This window comes from Battus philenor, unplaced genomic scaffold (assembly GCF_028537555.1).
Source record: "Battus philenor isolate CCGP_79_NKW_IND1 unplaced genomic scaffold, ilBatPhil1.0.hap1 SCAF_12, whole genome shotgun sequence".
Taxonomy (NCBI): Eukaryota; Metazoa; Arthropoda; class Insecta; order Lepidoptera; family Papilionidae; genus Battus; species Battus philenor.
In genome coordinates, this window is record NW_027181674.1 from 6,877,012 (window position 1) to 6,895,097 (window position 18,086).

The 18,086-nt window shown below is 32.8% G+C and overlaps 2 protein-coding genes across 3 annotated transcripts; one reads left to right on the plus strand and one right to left on the minus strand.

Annotated features, from left to right (window-relative positions):
• The first annotated feature begins 1,894 nt into the window (after window positions 1-1,894).
• On the plus strand, window positions 1,895-13,842 carry ex (expanded). Its single transcript, XM_068776285.1, has 4 exons — window positions 1,895-2,041; window positions 8,818-9,069; window positions 9,188-9,267; window positions 9,360-13,842. Exons 2-4 carry the CDS (start codon window positions 8,847-8,849, stop codon window positions 12,861-12,863), a joined length of 3,807 nt encoding a protein of 1,268 aa, XP_068632386.1. The 5' UTR covers window positions 1,895-2,041; window positions 8,818-8,846; the 3' UTR covers window positions 12,864-13,842.
• Window positions 13,843-13,908: 66 nt separating this feature from the next.
• LOC137932732 (amino acid transporter heavy chain SLC3A1-like) lies at window positions 13,909-17,294 on the minus strand. Of its 2 annotated transcripts, XM_068776391.1 has the most exons (4): window positions 17,133-17,294; window positions 16,357-16,544; window positions 16,158-16,285; window positions 13,909-15,731 (listed from the first exon to the last, which is right to left on the minus strand). In XM_068776391.1, exons 2-4 carry the CDS (start codon window positions 16,517-16,519, stop codon window positions 14,223-14,225), a joined length of 1,800 nt encoding a protein of 599 aa, XP_068632492.1. In that variant the 5' UTR covers window positions 16,520-16,544; window positions 17,133-17,294; the 3' UTR covers window positions 13,909-14,222. The 2 variants fall into 2 exon arrangements, with proteins under 2 accessions (XP_068632492.1, XP_068632491.1); XM_068776390.1 differs by lacking the exon at window positions 17,133-17,294 and having other exon boundaries at window positions 16,357-16,836.
• Between the last annotated feature and the right edge of the window lie 792 nt (window positions 17,295-18,086).

The window sequence follows — 18,086 nt, forward strand, 5'->3', positions numbered from 1 at the left end:
GCTGCTGTTGGCTGCACGAACATCAAAGTCAGAGGCGCTCGGACAGCCCTTTACTAAATGCCGCGCGCAGCAGCAGATGTCTGAACCTGTATCGATCAAAAAACGAACCGTAGAATCAGAATCATAAATAAAGAAACGTCGACCAGGCTGCTCCCAATCGGATGCCGCCTCCACCGATTGCTAAAAGCTTTTCCCCAGTCCTCTGCTTTCGAGTTGCAAGGTACAGGCGCTTGTGGTACCAAAACATTCATTTTTAGAGCGTGAGAGCAACCTGGAATTGCGAGCACAAATGCTACTGAAGAAGTCAACTTTCTTTGGTAATTCCTCCATAATGCTTATCTATTTATTTAAGTTTACTGAAGTGGCATTAGTAGCTTTAGACAATATTTTTCTCATAAATTAAGTTTAATAATAGAAAATATTGTTAGCGGCACTATTTTAACTAAATTCAGACAGTCGAACTAAATTTAATACAATGACTAGAATTTTAATAAAAGTTGTAAAATTCGAGGAACAAAAGTTAACAAACAGTAAATTCAGTTCTATTTTTAGATCACTTTCTGGTACAGTCTTCGCGCGCCGTCACCGAAAAAATTGAGGAGCACTTGAAAAGGCCGAAAAGTTAAAATAAAAAATAAACCGTGACCATAACCGTGTTTTTGCACTGAGGAATGGAATATGTCACTCTCACTGTTTAAAATGTTTTGTTTGCACTAGGTTTTCAAAAAATCCCAAGAGTAAACACGAAAAAAATTGCAGGAAAGACTTACCACTCACTTATAAAATTATACATACCACCACCGGTGAGGCGAAGATTGTATCCTGGCAGCCACGACGATCACGAATAACTTGATCAATTCGGGATAACCAATAAGGGATATCCTATCCTGCTTTGGTGCAATGAAACTAGGATAGTAGACGTTGACTTGTATATTGTCAATTAAATTCACAATAAAATCGAACAGCTCGATATTTCCAAAGCGGATCATTTGTCTACAAGTAGTGCGAGCGAAGGAGTGACCTCAGGGACGTTTAGTTTGGGAACGTTGTATGTTAAGTGGGCGATAGAGTCGTCCCAGGTCTAAAACGTATGTAGTTTATGTGGTTCATATATAGATTAATGACGTGTTTCTTGTAAGGTACGACAAAACAACTGATAGCAAAATTCAAATGCAGCAAATATAAAAGTATGGCAAGAACTCATATAAAAAGGGTAATTATGTACTTAATTTTTTATCAATAAATTGGCTATTAGCCAAGAAACTAATGGAAAGCAAACAACAGTGTTTTTACTGAGCGGTCCTGCGATCTTATAAGTGTATTATATTTTAAAATAAATGTTAACAGAAAACGACAACCAGTTAACTTACCGACACAGACGACAATATTACCGCAACTAAAATTATTTAATACAAATTTAAAAATATTTCGTGAAGTATGTAATATAAATATTAAAAACAATCGTTCATAAGTTGATTAAAATATGTCAAACAAAACTTAACTTTATCATTAAAAGCTAAATGTCATTATAACTATTGCATAAATGGCAGTTGATTTATTGAATGGTTCATTGTTTCCTAAACGGCCGTAAAATGTTATTGAGTTAGCATATGGTTGTAGTGGTCGTAGTTGTACACGGTAGGCAGAGTGTTTTGGAGTAGGTATATTAATTTTAACGCTCGCATTCCATCCGAGACGCCGCAAAGTCGCGCAGCCGGCGCGAGGTGCGGTGACTTGTCTACGAGCCTCTGACTTCATCCTACTGCCCACAAGCTCCAGCCAGTACCCGCGCCACTATCTTGCCGCATTCCACGGAGCCGCAGTTGCGGCGCGCCCCGCGCGTGCCTTCGTGCCTTCGCCGACCCACGCGCCTTCTTCGCTTCACTCAGTCGTTTCTACGCGCTCGCAGAGTGCGCGCGTGCGCAACGTTACGTCTCGTTACAAGATCGCATAACTTGTGTGCAGTGAAGTGCTTATGGATACACGTTACACCAAATTATTGTGATTTTCTCATCGCCATCATTGGATTTGTTAATTAATGGTGAGTGAGGTGGTTCATTACCACTCTATGGACATCCCCTACGGAAGCGCGCGCTTTCACGATGCGGCCACTTTCATTTCATACACATAGCTCGAATTCCGCGCGCCTGTGCCGTCCGCTCAGCGGCCGCTGACCCTGTGCCTGCGCGCCCTTCCTTAACACCGAATCTGCTGCTGTGCTTTTCATGACATCTCCAAAACAAATAATTATTTACCCAGTACTACTAATCACTTCATAATTCCTATGATAACGATCACACAAGCAATACGTACAGCGCGAGTTACATGCAAGATCATTTTTTTACTATATACTTAATAGAAGTTGGCTGCAATTTTGCTAAAGCATAAGCTTCAAGTAAACAAGATTTGTTTCCTTCTATAAACCTCTATTTGTATAATTATACATTTTTCTGTTCTAACCAGTAATGATTCTTAACTTAAGCTTAAAACAAATTATGTTCGGGCCTGATTTTTGTCGTACGATTTTTATCAGACCGTTTGACATTGATACATAGATATTATTAAAACTCAACAAATGTAAGACTAATTGCATATTAATCACTGATATCTGTTCTACAAATGTTGGATACTTTTATAAGACAATATATTGCGGTGTAAAGAACGTCTCAAGAGATAGTAGGTGATGTTCTGCTACGTGAATAAAAATTAGATTATAGTGACTCATTGATCTATCAACATATAGTCTGAGCAACCGGGTTACAGACTTAAAATTATATACTAAGAAATTTAAGTATTGTGAGGATCATTCCTAAACTCAACTGCAAACTACGAAGTTGTAGTTAAATAATTATTATGTATTAAATGTTTTTCCGCTTTGTGTCTTACAGTAGAGCTTAGAAATAGGCTTCATAAACTTTTCAGTTAATGTAAGCTTGTAAAGTATTCTTTCAAATAAATATACGTTAAAAGTTAGCAAAGTTATTTCATATTTTTTTGCCATAAGAAAACTTGCTAAAAAGGCAAAGAACAACATTCATTGTAATTTTAATCAATTGGACAATAATGTCATCTTGTGATTATTAAATATTATTTATATTAAATACCTTTATATATTTTAAAGACACAAAAACCATTTTTCATTTTAAAATTTTGGAATTACTTGGGATTATGCGCAAGATATACACGAAGTACAATAAATTAAATGAATTGCTCTTAAATTTAACAAAATTTAGCTTTCTGAAGCTCTGTTTGTTTTTAATTCTTTAAAGAAAGCATTAATTTTAAATATAAGACGATTCATAATTATAAACTTATTTAAGTTTTTATAAACATTATATGAATGGTATTTAGTATAAAAAACGAAAACGTTTAAGTTTACTAAAAATAATAATGGTTTTAATAATATCGACATGTAAGGGATACATTCTTATGATCGACTCAAAAATGATCAAAAGATAATTTAAATAAATGTAGAAACGAATGAAGTGACGATATATATTTTATCAAAACAGAGTAAAACAGCAGTCCAATTCACGTAAAACGTGCGGTCAGCACGTTTACTTTGGTTCAGTGATTGATAAATTAAATGATTCATTGGCTCATGAACAGGCTAGGTACGAGTACGACCGCATTCCTTCGATAGCATACTGTGTAAATGAACACTGACAGAAAAGTACTTCTTTACGCACACGACACTTATAAATATTAAGTAATTGAACTAAAAATTTACGTAATATAAAACACGCGGTCGAAGTTTTTTTGTAATTTATATACGTCCGCGCCTTACTGTGTCTAAATTCTAAATAAATCGAAAAAACGGAGATTACGTTTTAACGACTAATTCGGAAAAGCAATCATATTCTGATTACATGTCGATTGTTATCAAAATTACTGCATAATAACGTCTTTTCAGAACTTGGAACGATATAATATTACAGAGCATTATAAATACAGCAATGGACTAGGATTGTTAACAACTCTAGTGACGATTTTTCTTAAACATTCGCAATCTCGCACATTACGATATGTTAAAACTTGACTTTTTGAAAGTATAAATAAAATTATTTGATAATATGAAAGACTGGAATTCCAAATTTAGTTCATAATTTTACTAATTTCTCTTAAAAATTGTTGGGTGTTATCTCAACAAATCAATATATTATTTGCAATTTTTAAGTTAAAGTAAAATAAAAATATTTAAATACTTAATAGTTTTTTTTCGTTGAAGATCCTCCGAAGTTATAGAAATTTCACTGTTCTTTACAAATTACTTTGACATGAATTAACTAATTCGTGATATCTCTCAAATAATCTTAAATAATATTATATAAAACATTAGTTACACCGCCTCTATTTAAAAAACAAAGGTTAATCCAAATTTACTTTTAGGATAATGAATCCAGTAAACGCTTTCACACACGGTATTGGATTTAGATCTACGCTGATTAGTTAGCTGGTATTTTGAATGATAATTTTATTGCGTTAAGAATTTACGAGTTTTTTTTTATTATAATTTTAATTTAGTTTCACTGGAGTATGATAAAATGTAGGAAACTATGGCAATTGTTATATACCCAGTCTGCTCGGCGACTTCATATGTATTGCTATTATTACAAATGGCAATAATTTTGGAATTTTTTTTTAATTTTTCTTCACTTATGACTGAATGAAACTATATGCCATTTATTTTTAATTGCACCTAATTTAAAAAAAAAACGTATCATTCAAAAATGCGTGATGCTATGTAACAATTACATTATTCTTTGTTGAATAATAATTTACCTACATTAAATAGCAATATTACATTTTTTTTAAACTACATTTTGGATTGAATAAGAGTTTATTGATAATGTTATTAACTTTAAAGTAAATAATTATTACAAATAGCAAACTCCCTCATTTTATTGTTTATTAACACGATGATACAAGAATTGATTAAAATTCAAAAGAATCTTGAGACTGAATATTAACAATATTTAAATATTAACGATATATAACAATCGTTTTCATATTTATACCCTAAACATAACGTGACATTAACTCTTAGAGCGTTTGAAATGCTGATACGGTATTTTCTACATGTTAGCATTTTTAATAAAAATTAATATTGATTGATATTTAATGGAAGTAAAATCAGTAAACGATATTGTTACTTAAGTTACATTGGGTGATTTGGTATAAGTGTAAGATGTTTAAAGGGGTGAATATAGCTCATTTGTCAGCAAAAAGCTTTATAGCTTTTACACCCATTTTTAGCAACCTGTTTAAATTGTTGACTTTGTAATATGCTACAATTTTTAATTTAATAATTTTTTTTTCCATAATAAATTATTGGAATGCGACATGCCAATAGGTTTTGGTAGTACAAACTCTGCAGGCACATATAGTGAACAATAATTCATTAGTAGTAATCCGAATTTTGAAAACGCTTCGTATATTATCGCTACGTTATTTATTGTTTCCAAAAACTTTAATTTCTGGATAAAGTGTACCTATAACAATTAACAAAAAACGAGCACATTCACCCCTTTACATCTTTTATACCTACAACCAATCGCTCTATAACCTCATAAATAATGAAATAACTGCAATATTAAACCAATTTTTTAATTATTTCTGTAGTTGTATCCAATCATCTAATAAGCTTTTAAAGACATAAAATTTCCTTTATACAATATCGCTTATACATGGTAATACAAAACATATTTTTGGGTATATTCTAGTTGAATTTGGAAACATTGGTAATAAAACAAAACTTTTAACTTCATTGTAATTATAACCACTATGGGTTTTACAAATTCTGTCAAGATCAGTAAGTTTCACATTAAAGATAGTCATCTAATGATTTAACAACTTTAAATATATATTAGTTGTTAGTAGGAAATCAGACATACTAAAATCATAAATTTGAATTCTCTAGATCCGACAAATCCGTCAAAAACAAAATTCAAGTATTAAATACTTTGGGTTGTTTTTAAAATAACGTCAATTTGCTGTTCAAGCAGAATCTCTATTTTCGAATGTTTTATCGCTATGCCAACTTTAGCAAGGTGTTAAAAAGACCGGTTAAACAAGGTTTACCGGCAATTTTCAAAAAAAATCGTATTTACATGAATGTCCACGGCCGAAGCCCATAAACGACATTCCTTAAAATTTCATTATACTCATAACAATGCACAAGTGTCAAAAGTGGTGGCAAGACGTCGAAAAGTAGAGGCAACGACGGTCGTCGGTATGCGAGGACGCAAGATGCGGCTGGAGTAAGGGGAGGGGCGCTCGGCATCTGAAGGTCGTCCGCATTCCACGCGTCGCCGTCCGCGGCTACCGCGCTTACGTAGCGCCCTCCCCTCCCTCGTACCCTCTCACCTGCCTGCCCCTACCCCGCCGCATCTGACCGCCATCACAAACTATCGCGCATTTACTAAAACAAAAAACGTGTTCTTATGGCTATCAAGAGCTGAAGAGCCGCGAGGGTACCGGATGCGATGAAATTTATTCGCATTTATTTTTTTCTTGAAGCCTGTGATGCTACATTCCAAGAAACATTTTTATATAAAGAACTTATTGAAATAATGATAAGTTAAAGGTTCAGCGTTATTTTTAAAATGAAGATGTGATAAAAAGTGCCTAGAATTTCACCAATTACAACTGATTGCGCAGCTATTTTTTTTTATTTACTTAAATGTTTAAGTCATTTTTTATTATATTTATATTTGTGCATTGTTATACACAATAATAAATTGCATAAAATAGGTGCATTTACATTTAAATACATATATGGATATAATGCATTATATCTTTCTTCTATGGTTACACTTAGGTTAACAAAATAAATGAATGTGCTTTAATAATGTAACGCAGTTTAACAAATATAGCTTTTAATAACAATCATTCAAATCATTTAAAAATAATAGAAAATTATTTCCATGCAATTTTCAGTTCAACTAACCTGGAAAAAAATAATTGTTTAAGCATTAATTATTTCATATTATTACCACAGTATTTTCCAAAAAAATATTCCAAATAATAGCAAACACAATTTAGCAGTCTGCTTCAAAAGCGGATAGCAAAAAGTAAATTTTATTTTAAAAAAAGATTGCTGTGGAATGCACAGATGGTGTAGATATTAACATCCCTTTTAGGGCTGGGCAACTTCGAACGAATAGACGTCACATTTTAAGAACATCCAAATTTTTTTGTGTTCTCTATTTCTTTGTAGTTGATTTTTTGCTGAAGTTAAAAGTTTATTATGACTTCTTTTTCTGTTCTAAATATTTTGGTAATAAGTTAATTAGTTAGCTTTTAATAAAAATATTTCGATTGCGGAGTATATTTGAATGTATGAAAAAATAATAAAATTGAATGTGAATTTTATTTAGAAAATGTAATAAACCGTAGCATTTTTAAAAATATATATTACTAAACCTGAAAACCAAAATGACCTGGCAAAAAGTTGTTTTATAATTTTTTGTTTTTAAAAATGTAACACATATTTTAAGTGTTTCTATTTGCAAATTACACACAATCGTCTCTTAATTCTTTCTGATAAAGATACACTATCCATATACATAATACAAGTAATTGTTTAATAAACCGCACCATTTATAACGCATTTACCGATACGCTTAGTTTTTTGCTAACGTCAGCACACAAAAATAGCTTAAACTTTTTTTAACTTGTGTTAAGCGCACCAAAGCTCCAATTTTTAAAAATATGATTCCGTGTAATGTATTCCATTATTTTGCCGCCAATCGGCAATCGAGTGGCCGATCTCTATATGAACTATACCACAAAGAAGATAATTATATAATTATATATAAACATTTTAAAATCAATTTATCTGGCAACATTCTACAAAAAAAACCAAATATCGTTAATATTTGTATTATTTATGACAAATGAATATTATCAATTAGTAAAAATTATAGGAAATTTGAAAAAAAAAGGTACGTTGATACGTTGGATATATATAAAAGATTTCCGTCTATGTACTGACTCATTACGAACTATAAGTCGACTTAGGCTTAAAATTTGATAGGAATATATACTTTTCGCCAAGTAAAAGGCAGTTAAAACAAATATTACGAAATTTCACCCCGTTTGGGGTGTGCGAGGCGTCCATTTAAACATGCACATTTTCAAATTCTTATAGGAACAAAACTTGACTAGAATATTTTTTTGTATGTTAGAAGATAACAAGTATTTTATAAAATTATACCGATGAATGGTTGTGTGGGGCACGTGAAGCAAGCGCGGGGCAGCTAATTTTTTACAAAACATTTTATGTCAAAATTGATCTCACCTTCACTAAAAACAAAAGCTTATTATCTTAAAATATAAAATCAACGTATTCAACTGGGCATTTACAGGCACTGTTAAATCGTCAATTATTTGAATATTAATAATAGAAGTTGCCAGTTAGTCGGAATGCTCAACGGTTGCTCGTTTTTAAATAAAATTTCACGATCTTTTTTGTATACATCATAATATCAATCGTGTAAATAAGTTCATAAACCAAGACCTATTTTTTCGATCAATTATGAACTCTTTCTCGGTTTTATTTAATAATAATTTTAGATTTAAAACAAAGAAAAGTTAGATCTAAGATTTGTCGTGGAATTTCATTATAATATACACGTAGACCCATGTACGTGTAGACCTATTCAGGATCTGTTAACTTTTTCAAGACGCAATTTGGGCGTTGTGACTTTACCTTTATCTCTTGTATTTACCGTTGTATATGTCTATCACCATTTTACATAAGTATTTGAATGTAAGCGCATAAACAGCATGTTATATATGATAATATTGTTACAGGGCAAGTAATTGTGGTCTCGAGATGCGACATGCGTGCTCTGTGTTCGGTTCGCGGGCCGCTGGGCGGGGACACGCGCGCGCTAGGTGCCGGCGCGCGTCTTTTGTCCCTACGCATGCCTGGCCAGCCTCAACCGCTTCATTTTGTCGTCGAAGCGAAAGCGAGAGTCAAAGAATTAAAATCCTTGGCAAATTCGCACGCACAGCTACAAGGCATAACAGACACGGAGCTCTTCGGATTAGCCATCATGCAAAGTAATTTTTTAAAATTTATTACAAAATAGATATTGATCAATAGCCTCAACATGCTATTAATCAAAACATTTCATGTGAAAAATTCAATAATAAAAAATACATAAATTCTTATTTGCAGATGGCGAGTATCTGTTTGTTGACCTGGAAAGTAAATTATCAAAATATGCACCAAAGAGTTGGAGATCATCTCATACACATGTAAGATTTAATCAAATATTAATGTTAATTGAAGTAAAACGTTAAAATACATAATATTTATATCATAAATAATATGAATATTTTAATTCCAGGGCTTGGACGCGAATGGAAAACCATTACTTGAGCTACACCTTGTTATCCAGTTTCACATAGAAAGTCCATTACTATTGCATGACGATGTTGGAAAGCATTTGTATTTTCTACAATTGCTCCACAACTTACGAACAAGAGACGGATTGCCAGCTGAAATTCTGATATTGCTCATTGGATTAGCGCTTCAAGCCAAATATGGGGATGCCGAGGCTTACAGTGAACAAGATTATTTCAAGTTGGAAGACTTTGCTCCTCCGTCTCTTTCCGGCGATTGGGTCAATGGTGCTATACGAGCTTGTCATCAAGAACACAGAGGTCTATCAAAACCTGATGCGGAAACGAGATTTATACGAGAAATTTGCTTACTTCCTGACACCATTAATTCTCATAGATATCGTTTAAAACAAACGAAAACTGAAATAGAACCTGGAACAGTTTGGCTTCTGGTAACGGCAAAAGGAATAAAAATATTACCTGACAGCGGGTCAGTTTCAAATTTCATTTGGAGTTCCATAGGAAAATTAAGTTTCGATAGAAAAAAATTTGAAATACGCACTGAACAAGGCAAGATCACTTTATATTCCTCAAGTGAAGAAAAATGCAAATATTTATTTGCCCTTTGTAAAGAGACTCATCAATTTTCTATGAAAATTTCATCAAAACTTAATGAGATATTAAGGAAAGAAGAAGAAGAACGTAAAATTTGTTACGGATATTCCAAATCATTAAATTTCCAATTCTCTCAAAATAAAAACGAACAAAGAATATCGCTGATATCGTCCACTAGCTCGAACACAACGTCAGGTATCGTTAGTGACAGAGTACAATCAGAAGACGAATTAGAAATCATGATAGATTCGCCCCCAGCGCCTTCAACAGAAAGCTTGGCCTTTGCACACTTGTTGGATTGTTCAAATTCATACCTAATCCGGCATGTACCACAAGAGAATCTTCCTTTAAGGAAAACATCATCAGTGCAACTACAAAAAACTAAAATTCGTTTAAAGAAAACTAAAGACGAAGGAGATATCTCACCTAACAACGATGTTTCATTAGAAAGTCCAAATCCCACTTGCCAAGACGACGATATTTCTTCAAACGATCTAAATCCCAATGAAACCTTATTAGACAGCCCTGTTTCAGGAAAGATGAAATGTCCCGGTTCGCAATGTTCCTCATCTTGCAGCACTGTAATAATGAATCGAGCCGGTTTAAACACCCTAAGTAGAGCATCAAATGGAAGTAGCTTGGAATTAAGTTTCAATCATACCGCTCAAAATTCAATGATTAGTGATAATAGCACTGAAGGCATCGACGTAGAATATTCTCAAGATACCGCATCAGCCTTGTATGATGGCTTAGGTCAACCTGTAACAGTTGCTGCGTCTAGTGAAACGAGTGGAGTTTATACCATGGGCAGCTCCGAACTTACTTCTCGGTCGAAAACTTACACATTATCTGAAGACAGTAGAACTGAATACGGCGATTTACATTATGATTTGTATAAAACATCTAAAGAAAATGACCTCGCTGATTTTGATAGCGTTTCTTCCATCTTAAAAAGTAAATCTAAGAGAACGACTATATCATCAAGCACTTTACGACTACAAGGATCGTTATCTAACGCTGATTGTGTTGATGGTGTAAGAACATTTTGTAATCAAGACCACGAGGAGAAAAATAACATGTATCGAGAAAGAGCAAATTCCAATGTGAGCGCTAGTTCTTTCCATGGTGATGGTAGTGACCCCTCTGATAATAAACACAATTTACTTAGTGCCAGTGAACTGAGCGACTTAATCGTGGGTCGTGGTGTGTATCCTAAGAATCAATCTGTAAGTGATACATTTGATTCTGTGTCCGACTACGTACGATTGCCATTACCGTTTTCAGGCGATAGTTATCTGCGAGGTCACGACGTCACTGCTCCTTTAGAAGACAATTATCTTAATAACTCCTTCTTCGACCGACCTCCAACACCTCCTACGAGAATAGACAGTCGTAAATCTCAAAATCTATCCTTACCAAATATTTTAGAAATTGATGGTAGCATGCCAATTGTTTCACGGGTGTCTGAAAAACCGCCACCGCCTTACGAATATAATCATAAAACACTTTCATCATATAACACTCAAAATATTAAACCTCCCCCCGCATACCCTGGGACAACTGGAGTTTCTAGAAAAAAATCGAACGAGAAAGAAGAGGTAGCTGCTAGAGTAGTAACAACTAAACCTATGATAACAATTCTTAAGGCAGAAGCTGGAGAAGTGAATAGTTGTTGTGAACGAACATTTGCAAGCCCGATGGTGTTAGAACACAGATTTCAGAAATCAAAAAGACACCAAGCATCTAGTCGCAGAGCAGAAAGGTCAAAACTTGCGCAAGGGATAAGCAATAGTTTGTCACCGTCACGTGATATACCCATACATAGTACAGATGCAAACGTACTTGTAGCAATGATGAAACTACCACCACCTCCACCGCCACCTCGACATTCGAGACCTCCGCCACCTCCACCAACCACTCGGCTTCCGCCTCCACCTCCTCCGCAGAACCCCATATTTCATCAACAGTTATATAGTGATGTAGATTACGTTTACTATCCACTTCAGGATCCAACAATATCACAACAAAATTACCTCGATCACAAACTAACAGAATCGCGAATGTCCAATATTAATAAAAGTAATCTTCAATACCGAAGTACACCATATTTGTCAATTTCGTTATCTGCATCATCCAACTATGGATCCATACAAAACTTGTCTGATTCTTACATCCAAACACCTGGCATTCGTACTAGCTGGTATTCGCTGACAAGTAGAACGTCACTCAGCAATCATTCTGTGAATTTTGAGAGGCCCCCAGTACCACCGAACTTTATAGATATCCCCAGTTTTTCAAAAACGAAATCTCATGAAAACGTTTTTAACGCTAAAGATCCCCCGCCAGTAAAATTTCGACGAATGCCACCTCCACCGCCGCCACCTTATGAATATAAGAAAAAATTACCTACACATCTAAGGGAGGGAAAAGTTCCGAATTGTAGTATAAATGTTAATAGTGACAAAACGGTTACTAAAATCAAGGATTCCAATTGTGATTTAGATATAAAGACTCTTAGGGAAAAAAGCAAAAATTTAGATTTACCTTTAATAGCGGCGTTGTGCAACGACCGCTCTTTGTTAAAGCAAACGAAAGCTTTTGGTGCTCCAAAATTGGTGAAACAAACAGGTAGTGACTGTGAAAGTGAACTAAAATGTGCCAAGCCTGTTCAAAACACCACCGATAACGTAGATCATAAGAATAGACAAGAAATAAACTCTAAAAAACCTGTACCGGGGAACCCAAAAAAAATTGTAATGCGCAATCCAACTGACAAACTTCCTGCGTTACCGGGTACTGACAGGTGCACTCATACTCCTAGAGCTTTGTCTAATACATATGTAATGCATCCGAGCGTGGTTGTTAAAAGTAAAAAGATTCAGCCTAATACGTGATATCACTACGAACTTAATATTTGTGAATCCTTCCAGTGCTATGAGCTCTTATACATCAAAACCTAAAAGACTGACATAAGTTAGATATTCGATATTTCTTAGCTAAATCGAAATTTCGTTATAACATGAATATATTTAAATAATATAATTATTACGAAATTTCGGGTCTGTATCTTCGATTAGTACAAGTATAATGAGTTAAAAATATAGAACAAAATACATATGGGTAAAAATCAATAGCTCAAAATAGATTTATTTATTAATAACTGTATTAATACATAGTGGTAAATATCGAGTGATGAGAGTGAATAATTACAAACCGCATTCCAATGTTTATGCATATCAATTATTTACATAAGTTTATTAAGAAAAGTATTTATTTTTACGATGATCGAAGGCAAACATTTTGGAAGTGAGGTTTGTTGTTATAAGTTCTTATATTACTACTAATATAAAACGATTTAATATTACATACAAATGTAATATTAATTTGTAGTAGTTAAGTACAAACTTCAACATTTTAACAAATTATTATTAAAATCCTAAACATGAAATTTTTGCTTAAAAATCTTTTAAAGAAAAATTCAAATTTGGATATTATTTAATGTATCAAACTTTTAGTTCATTTTGCAAACTTAGCATATATTACCTATTGACTGTTTATGCTAGGTACATATTATAATGTTTGAGAGCTCCAATAAATCTATTTTTATTAATATCCTACTTATTAGAATTTCTCAACTTTCTGTTAAAATTTCCTATTAAATAGTGAATTTTGCAGTAAAGTTTTATTAAGGAAAAATACTCAGTTATTTGTATTAATCAAATGTAAGGTGTGATGTACCTAACATATACACCCGAAGTCAGATGTGTAGTAATAAAATAATAGAAATGTAATAATTTTCAATACTATTTATTGTTTGCAGTCATGTACATATACCACAATGCTAATAATAAGTACATTATATTTTCTACATGTACAAATGTATAATAAAGATCTTAATTACAATACTGTATTTTTTTCATTCATTAATAACATAACAGTTTATTTCTTTGGTATTAGAGATCAAAACAATTGAAAGTAAATAATATTTTTATCACAATTTCAGTAACTCAAGATGTAATAATAGTTTGTATTTGCATTTTCATATAAACATACAGATAATTATACTCTTAAAATATAAGCCATAAGAAAGTTAAAATATAATTGAAAAATTTTAAATGTATACTGCATAAATCTGGGGAGAACTGGAAAAGCAAAGTGTTTGTTGAAATCGAGAAGTTTGATTTACTTAAAACTTTATAGAAAATAAATTGTCGCTCTACTTATTACTATTAATAGATTTCCAATGACAATTCCTATTTCTCTAGCTTTAAAATCATTGCAGAAAATGGAGAAAATGTAACATGATCGAAATATAAAACTTCTCCAATTAACGAATTGTTTGTGCTAGCAATAACTGTGCCGCCATAAAACATTGTAGACAAATCAATAGTTATAGGTGCATTACCAAAATTTCCTATAAAAACACAACTGTTCCTGCGTGGAAACCAACGTTCAATGACAACTAAATTTTGTACAGTTTTTCGAATTTCCATATTTTTAAGCATTCCTCCTTCCTTGTAAATAGCTCTTAAATAGATAGTGGGTGTATTTGTTCGAATTTCAATAAATTTTTTAACAATGTTAAGGTCCTCATATTTTGGTTCTGACACTGATTTTGAATTCCATGGAAAAAAAGCAACACTGTCAGTTTGATTGCCCTTAAAGGTCATCCTAACTAAATTGTGAATTTTTTGGAATTCATGAAAATCTTTTTCTACATCATTATTAGATAATCCTCCTAAACCTATTTCGTCACCATAAAATAAACTAATTGTACCAGGTAAGCTCATTTCAAGGGCAGTTAATGCTAGTGTAATATTAGGATACTGAGATGATACTCTTTTACTGTTAATATTACCAATATTCCAAAGAACCCAAGGATAATGGGGTTTAGTCCAAAGAGGACCATTCAAAATCTTGTCTATATGATTTTTTAAGCCTGCTATGCCTTCATGTAAGTCTAAGTGGACATCAATAAGATCTATTCTGTTGAGTAAAACAGTGAGATCATCACCTTCTGTTAGTTCTAAAGCCTTTTCACTGGCAATCAATATTTTACCACTTCCAATTATTTGTTTCCAGATTTGCAGTGTTTTGGCATAATTTACTTCCTTAATAAAATCTTCAAGGTTTTTTAAATAAAATCCATCAACGTTTTGTACACGAGCCCAAAACGCAATAGCGGCTGACATCTGATCATTAAAGCTAACTGAAGTGTCATTGGTAAATAGTATTGTATAATTTGAATTTGGAGAAGCTACGGGTGCAACCATACTTAATACAGGGATATCCAAAATAATGTACATTTCCTTTTCATGAATTGCTTTTACTAAATCTTGAAAATCCTTAAGTATTCCTAAACTTCTATCAATTTTCAATAAATATGTTGTGTTACTATAATTTTCTGGATAATCTTGTGTTTCAAAAATATAATTAAGTCTGACTGCAATACACCCCAAATCTTTTATATAATCAAGTTTTTTTATTAAACCTTTCAGATCTCCAATTCCATCGTTATTTGAATCTTTAAAACTAGCTGGAAATACTTCATAAAAAACTTTCCCATGGTGCCATGGTAGATTAGGGTTGCAAGATTTAGGTATAGTAATAACCATTGCTATTATAGCCCCCAAGCATGCCACAAGTCCAGAGAGAACAATCCATAGTAAAACCTTTCTTATGATAACCCAATTCCAATTAACAAAGTTTGGTAATTTTCTGTTATTGAGATTCAAATTTCCATTTATTTTGCAAGCTTCAGGCTGAAAAAAATTACACTGCTCATTTTGGGGAAACCTTTAAAATATTTGATTTAATATCAAATATTTTAGAATATTTTATTAGAAAGTCTATTTTGGGTCAGTAGGAAAGAGTAAATGAAATTAATTTTGAATGCTTACTAAAATAAAAATGTGGAAATAACCCCATCACAACTTAACAATATAAGTTGACATCCAATAATAGCTACCATTTGTTCTTAAATACAGGCAAAACTCTCAACCCAGGTTGAGGTCTTTTGCATGGAGTACTGGAGTCCCAATCTTATGCAAAAGCTCTTGAGAATCCTTTAGTTTTGTTACTGTAAAATAGTCTAGATCAAGTGCCTTCAGAGTTCCATCACCCCAAACTCAGCAATGCAATCAAACAGTAAAAATATATCATTGATTATAATTTTAAATGATACTTACTTGACCCATGACTAAATCCCCATTTTTGCTCAATGTCTGGTAGTCTAGCATACTGATATTATTTATTAACTGAGCACTTACTGGATCTTGAACTACAGAATTAGAGTCACCAGATGAGCTTGAATCGCCTGAGGATACATAACGCATGTATTATAATATTGACGGCTCAATAAACACTATAGTAATATTATACAATCACCTGAATTCTGCAAATTTTCAATTTTAGATCCTTCATCTATAGAAAGAAACTGATCTTCGTTCATTACTTCAGATAAAGGATGCTTAAAATCCAAAGGCGTAGGGCTAGGGGTCATTGGTAATAGTAAGCACGTTGAAGATTTGACGCCTCTAAGGTAATCCATAGTTTCCAAATCAGGTCCTTCATTACTACAACTGGTCTCAGGTAAATCGTTCATATTCATATATTCTTGAAATTCGTTTCAATGACGACTTAACATCTGATTACTGCTTGTAACTTAATTTATATTCAAAGTGGATTATTTAGACAGATGAGAAAAATCTAAATTTAGAATAGATACATCGCTGAAGTAAATGAAATTTGTAAACAGGGTAAAATTTTATTACAACTGATGAAACAATATTCAAATACTTTATTTTATTAGAACAACCTTAAAAGTATGTCACATTATAATAGTAAAATAATGTATTTTTTAACTGAACTACATACACACTGTTTTTAAGAGCAGACACTAACAGTTAATTCATTTATACTCAGTAGATGGCAGTGCATGTTGAATCGGTCCGAAAATCAATTATAAGATTTAAAGCAAAAGCCAATATTTGTTATATATAAGCGCGACTCCTATGACATAGTATTCTATGTACTCGTAAAATTTTATACTTCATGTTGAGAGCCTAAAGATCGTAATTATTTCCGATTATTTAACTATTTTATACCATTGACAAAACATCGTCCAAGTTCGAAAGCTCTTTATGAGATGAAATATTACTCACAGAAATCAACCTTCCCTTGCCTTCTGATAATTTTTTTCCAATAGCAGACAATCTCAGGCCCAAAAAAAGCAGCTAAACTGCCAGCTAAAAGCCTGCTAGCGATAGCGTAGTTCATAAAACGGGGATCATCTAAATTTGTTAACTCAGGTCACGCCATCACCTACGTAACAATTATTCTGGGCATCAAATATCGCGCCCGTCAAAATACACACACACAGACATTTTCCACTATCCAGACGACTCGACGAGAATAAGACAGAGAGCTTATAAAGAAATTTGCGGACCATTAAAAACAAGTATATATATATAATAAAGTCTTTGCTGGAGAGGACGGTTAAGAAGGTAAATCACGATGATCCTAAATAGAAGCATTACTAGAAATTTTTCCGAGACTTTTTCTCCTAGTGCTAACGATTTTAGAGGTAGCAATAATATTAGCCAGACAATAACAATTCACCAAGTCAAAGTACGGCCCTATGGGAGGCCTTGAATGAGAATGATTAACGGGTATTTAACGACGACCCCTTAGAGAGCTCCTTAGAAAGCCCTGGAGCTAGATTACATCAACGAGGTTTACACCCTCCATATTCTATCCCCCGTGAAGATATAAAACAAAAGAAGAAGACAAATCAAAGATAAAGGTTGAGTAACCTTTTTTATAAATTTAACAAAATAAAATAAGTAAAATATTATGATAAAAATCGAATTAATATTATAATTGTAGAGCATAGTTAAAGTATATATTATTGCGCAAATTAATTAATAAGGCAATCCTATGACAAACTTCATTATCATCATTCAATCTTATTAAAAGAAGTATCACTTTATTTTCAAAAAAAAAGTTTTAAATCATTATTACATTTTCATAACGTTTAACGTTAGCATAAAATAAATGTATGCACTAGTCTTATGTTCTTCTTAAAAGTGAATCCATTTCAATTGGTACATTTAAAT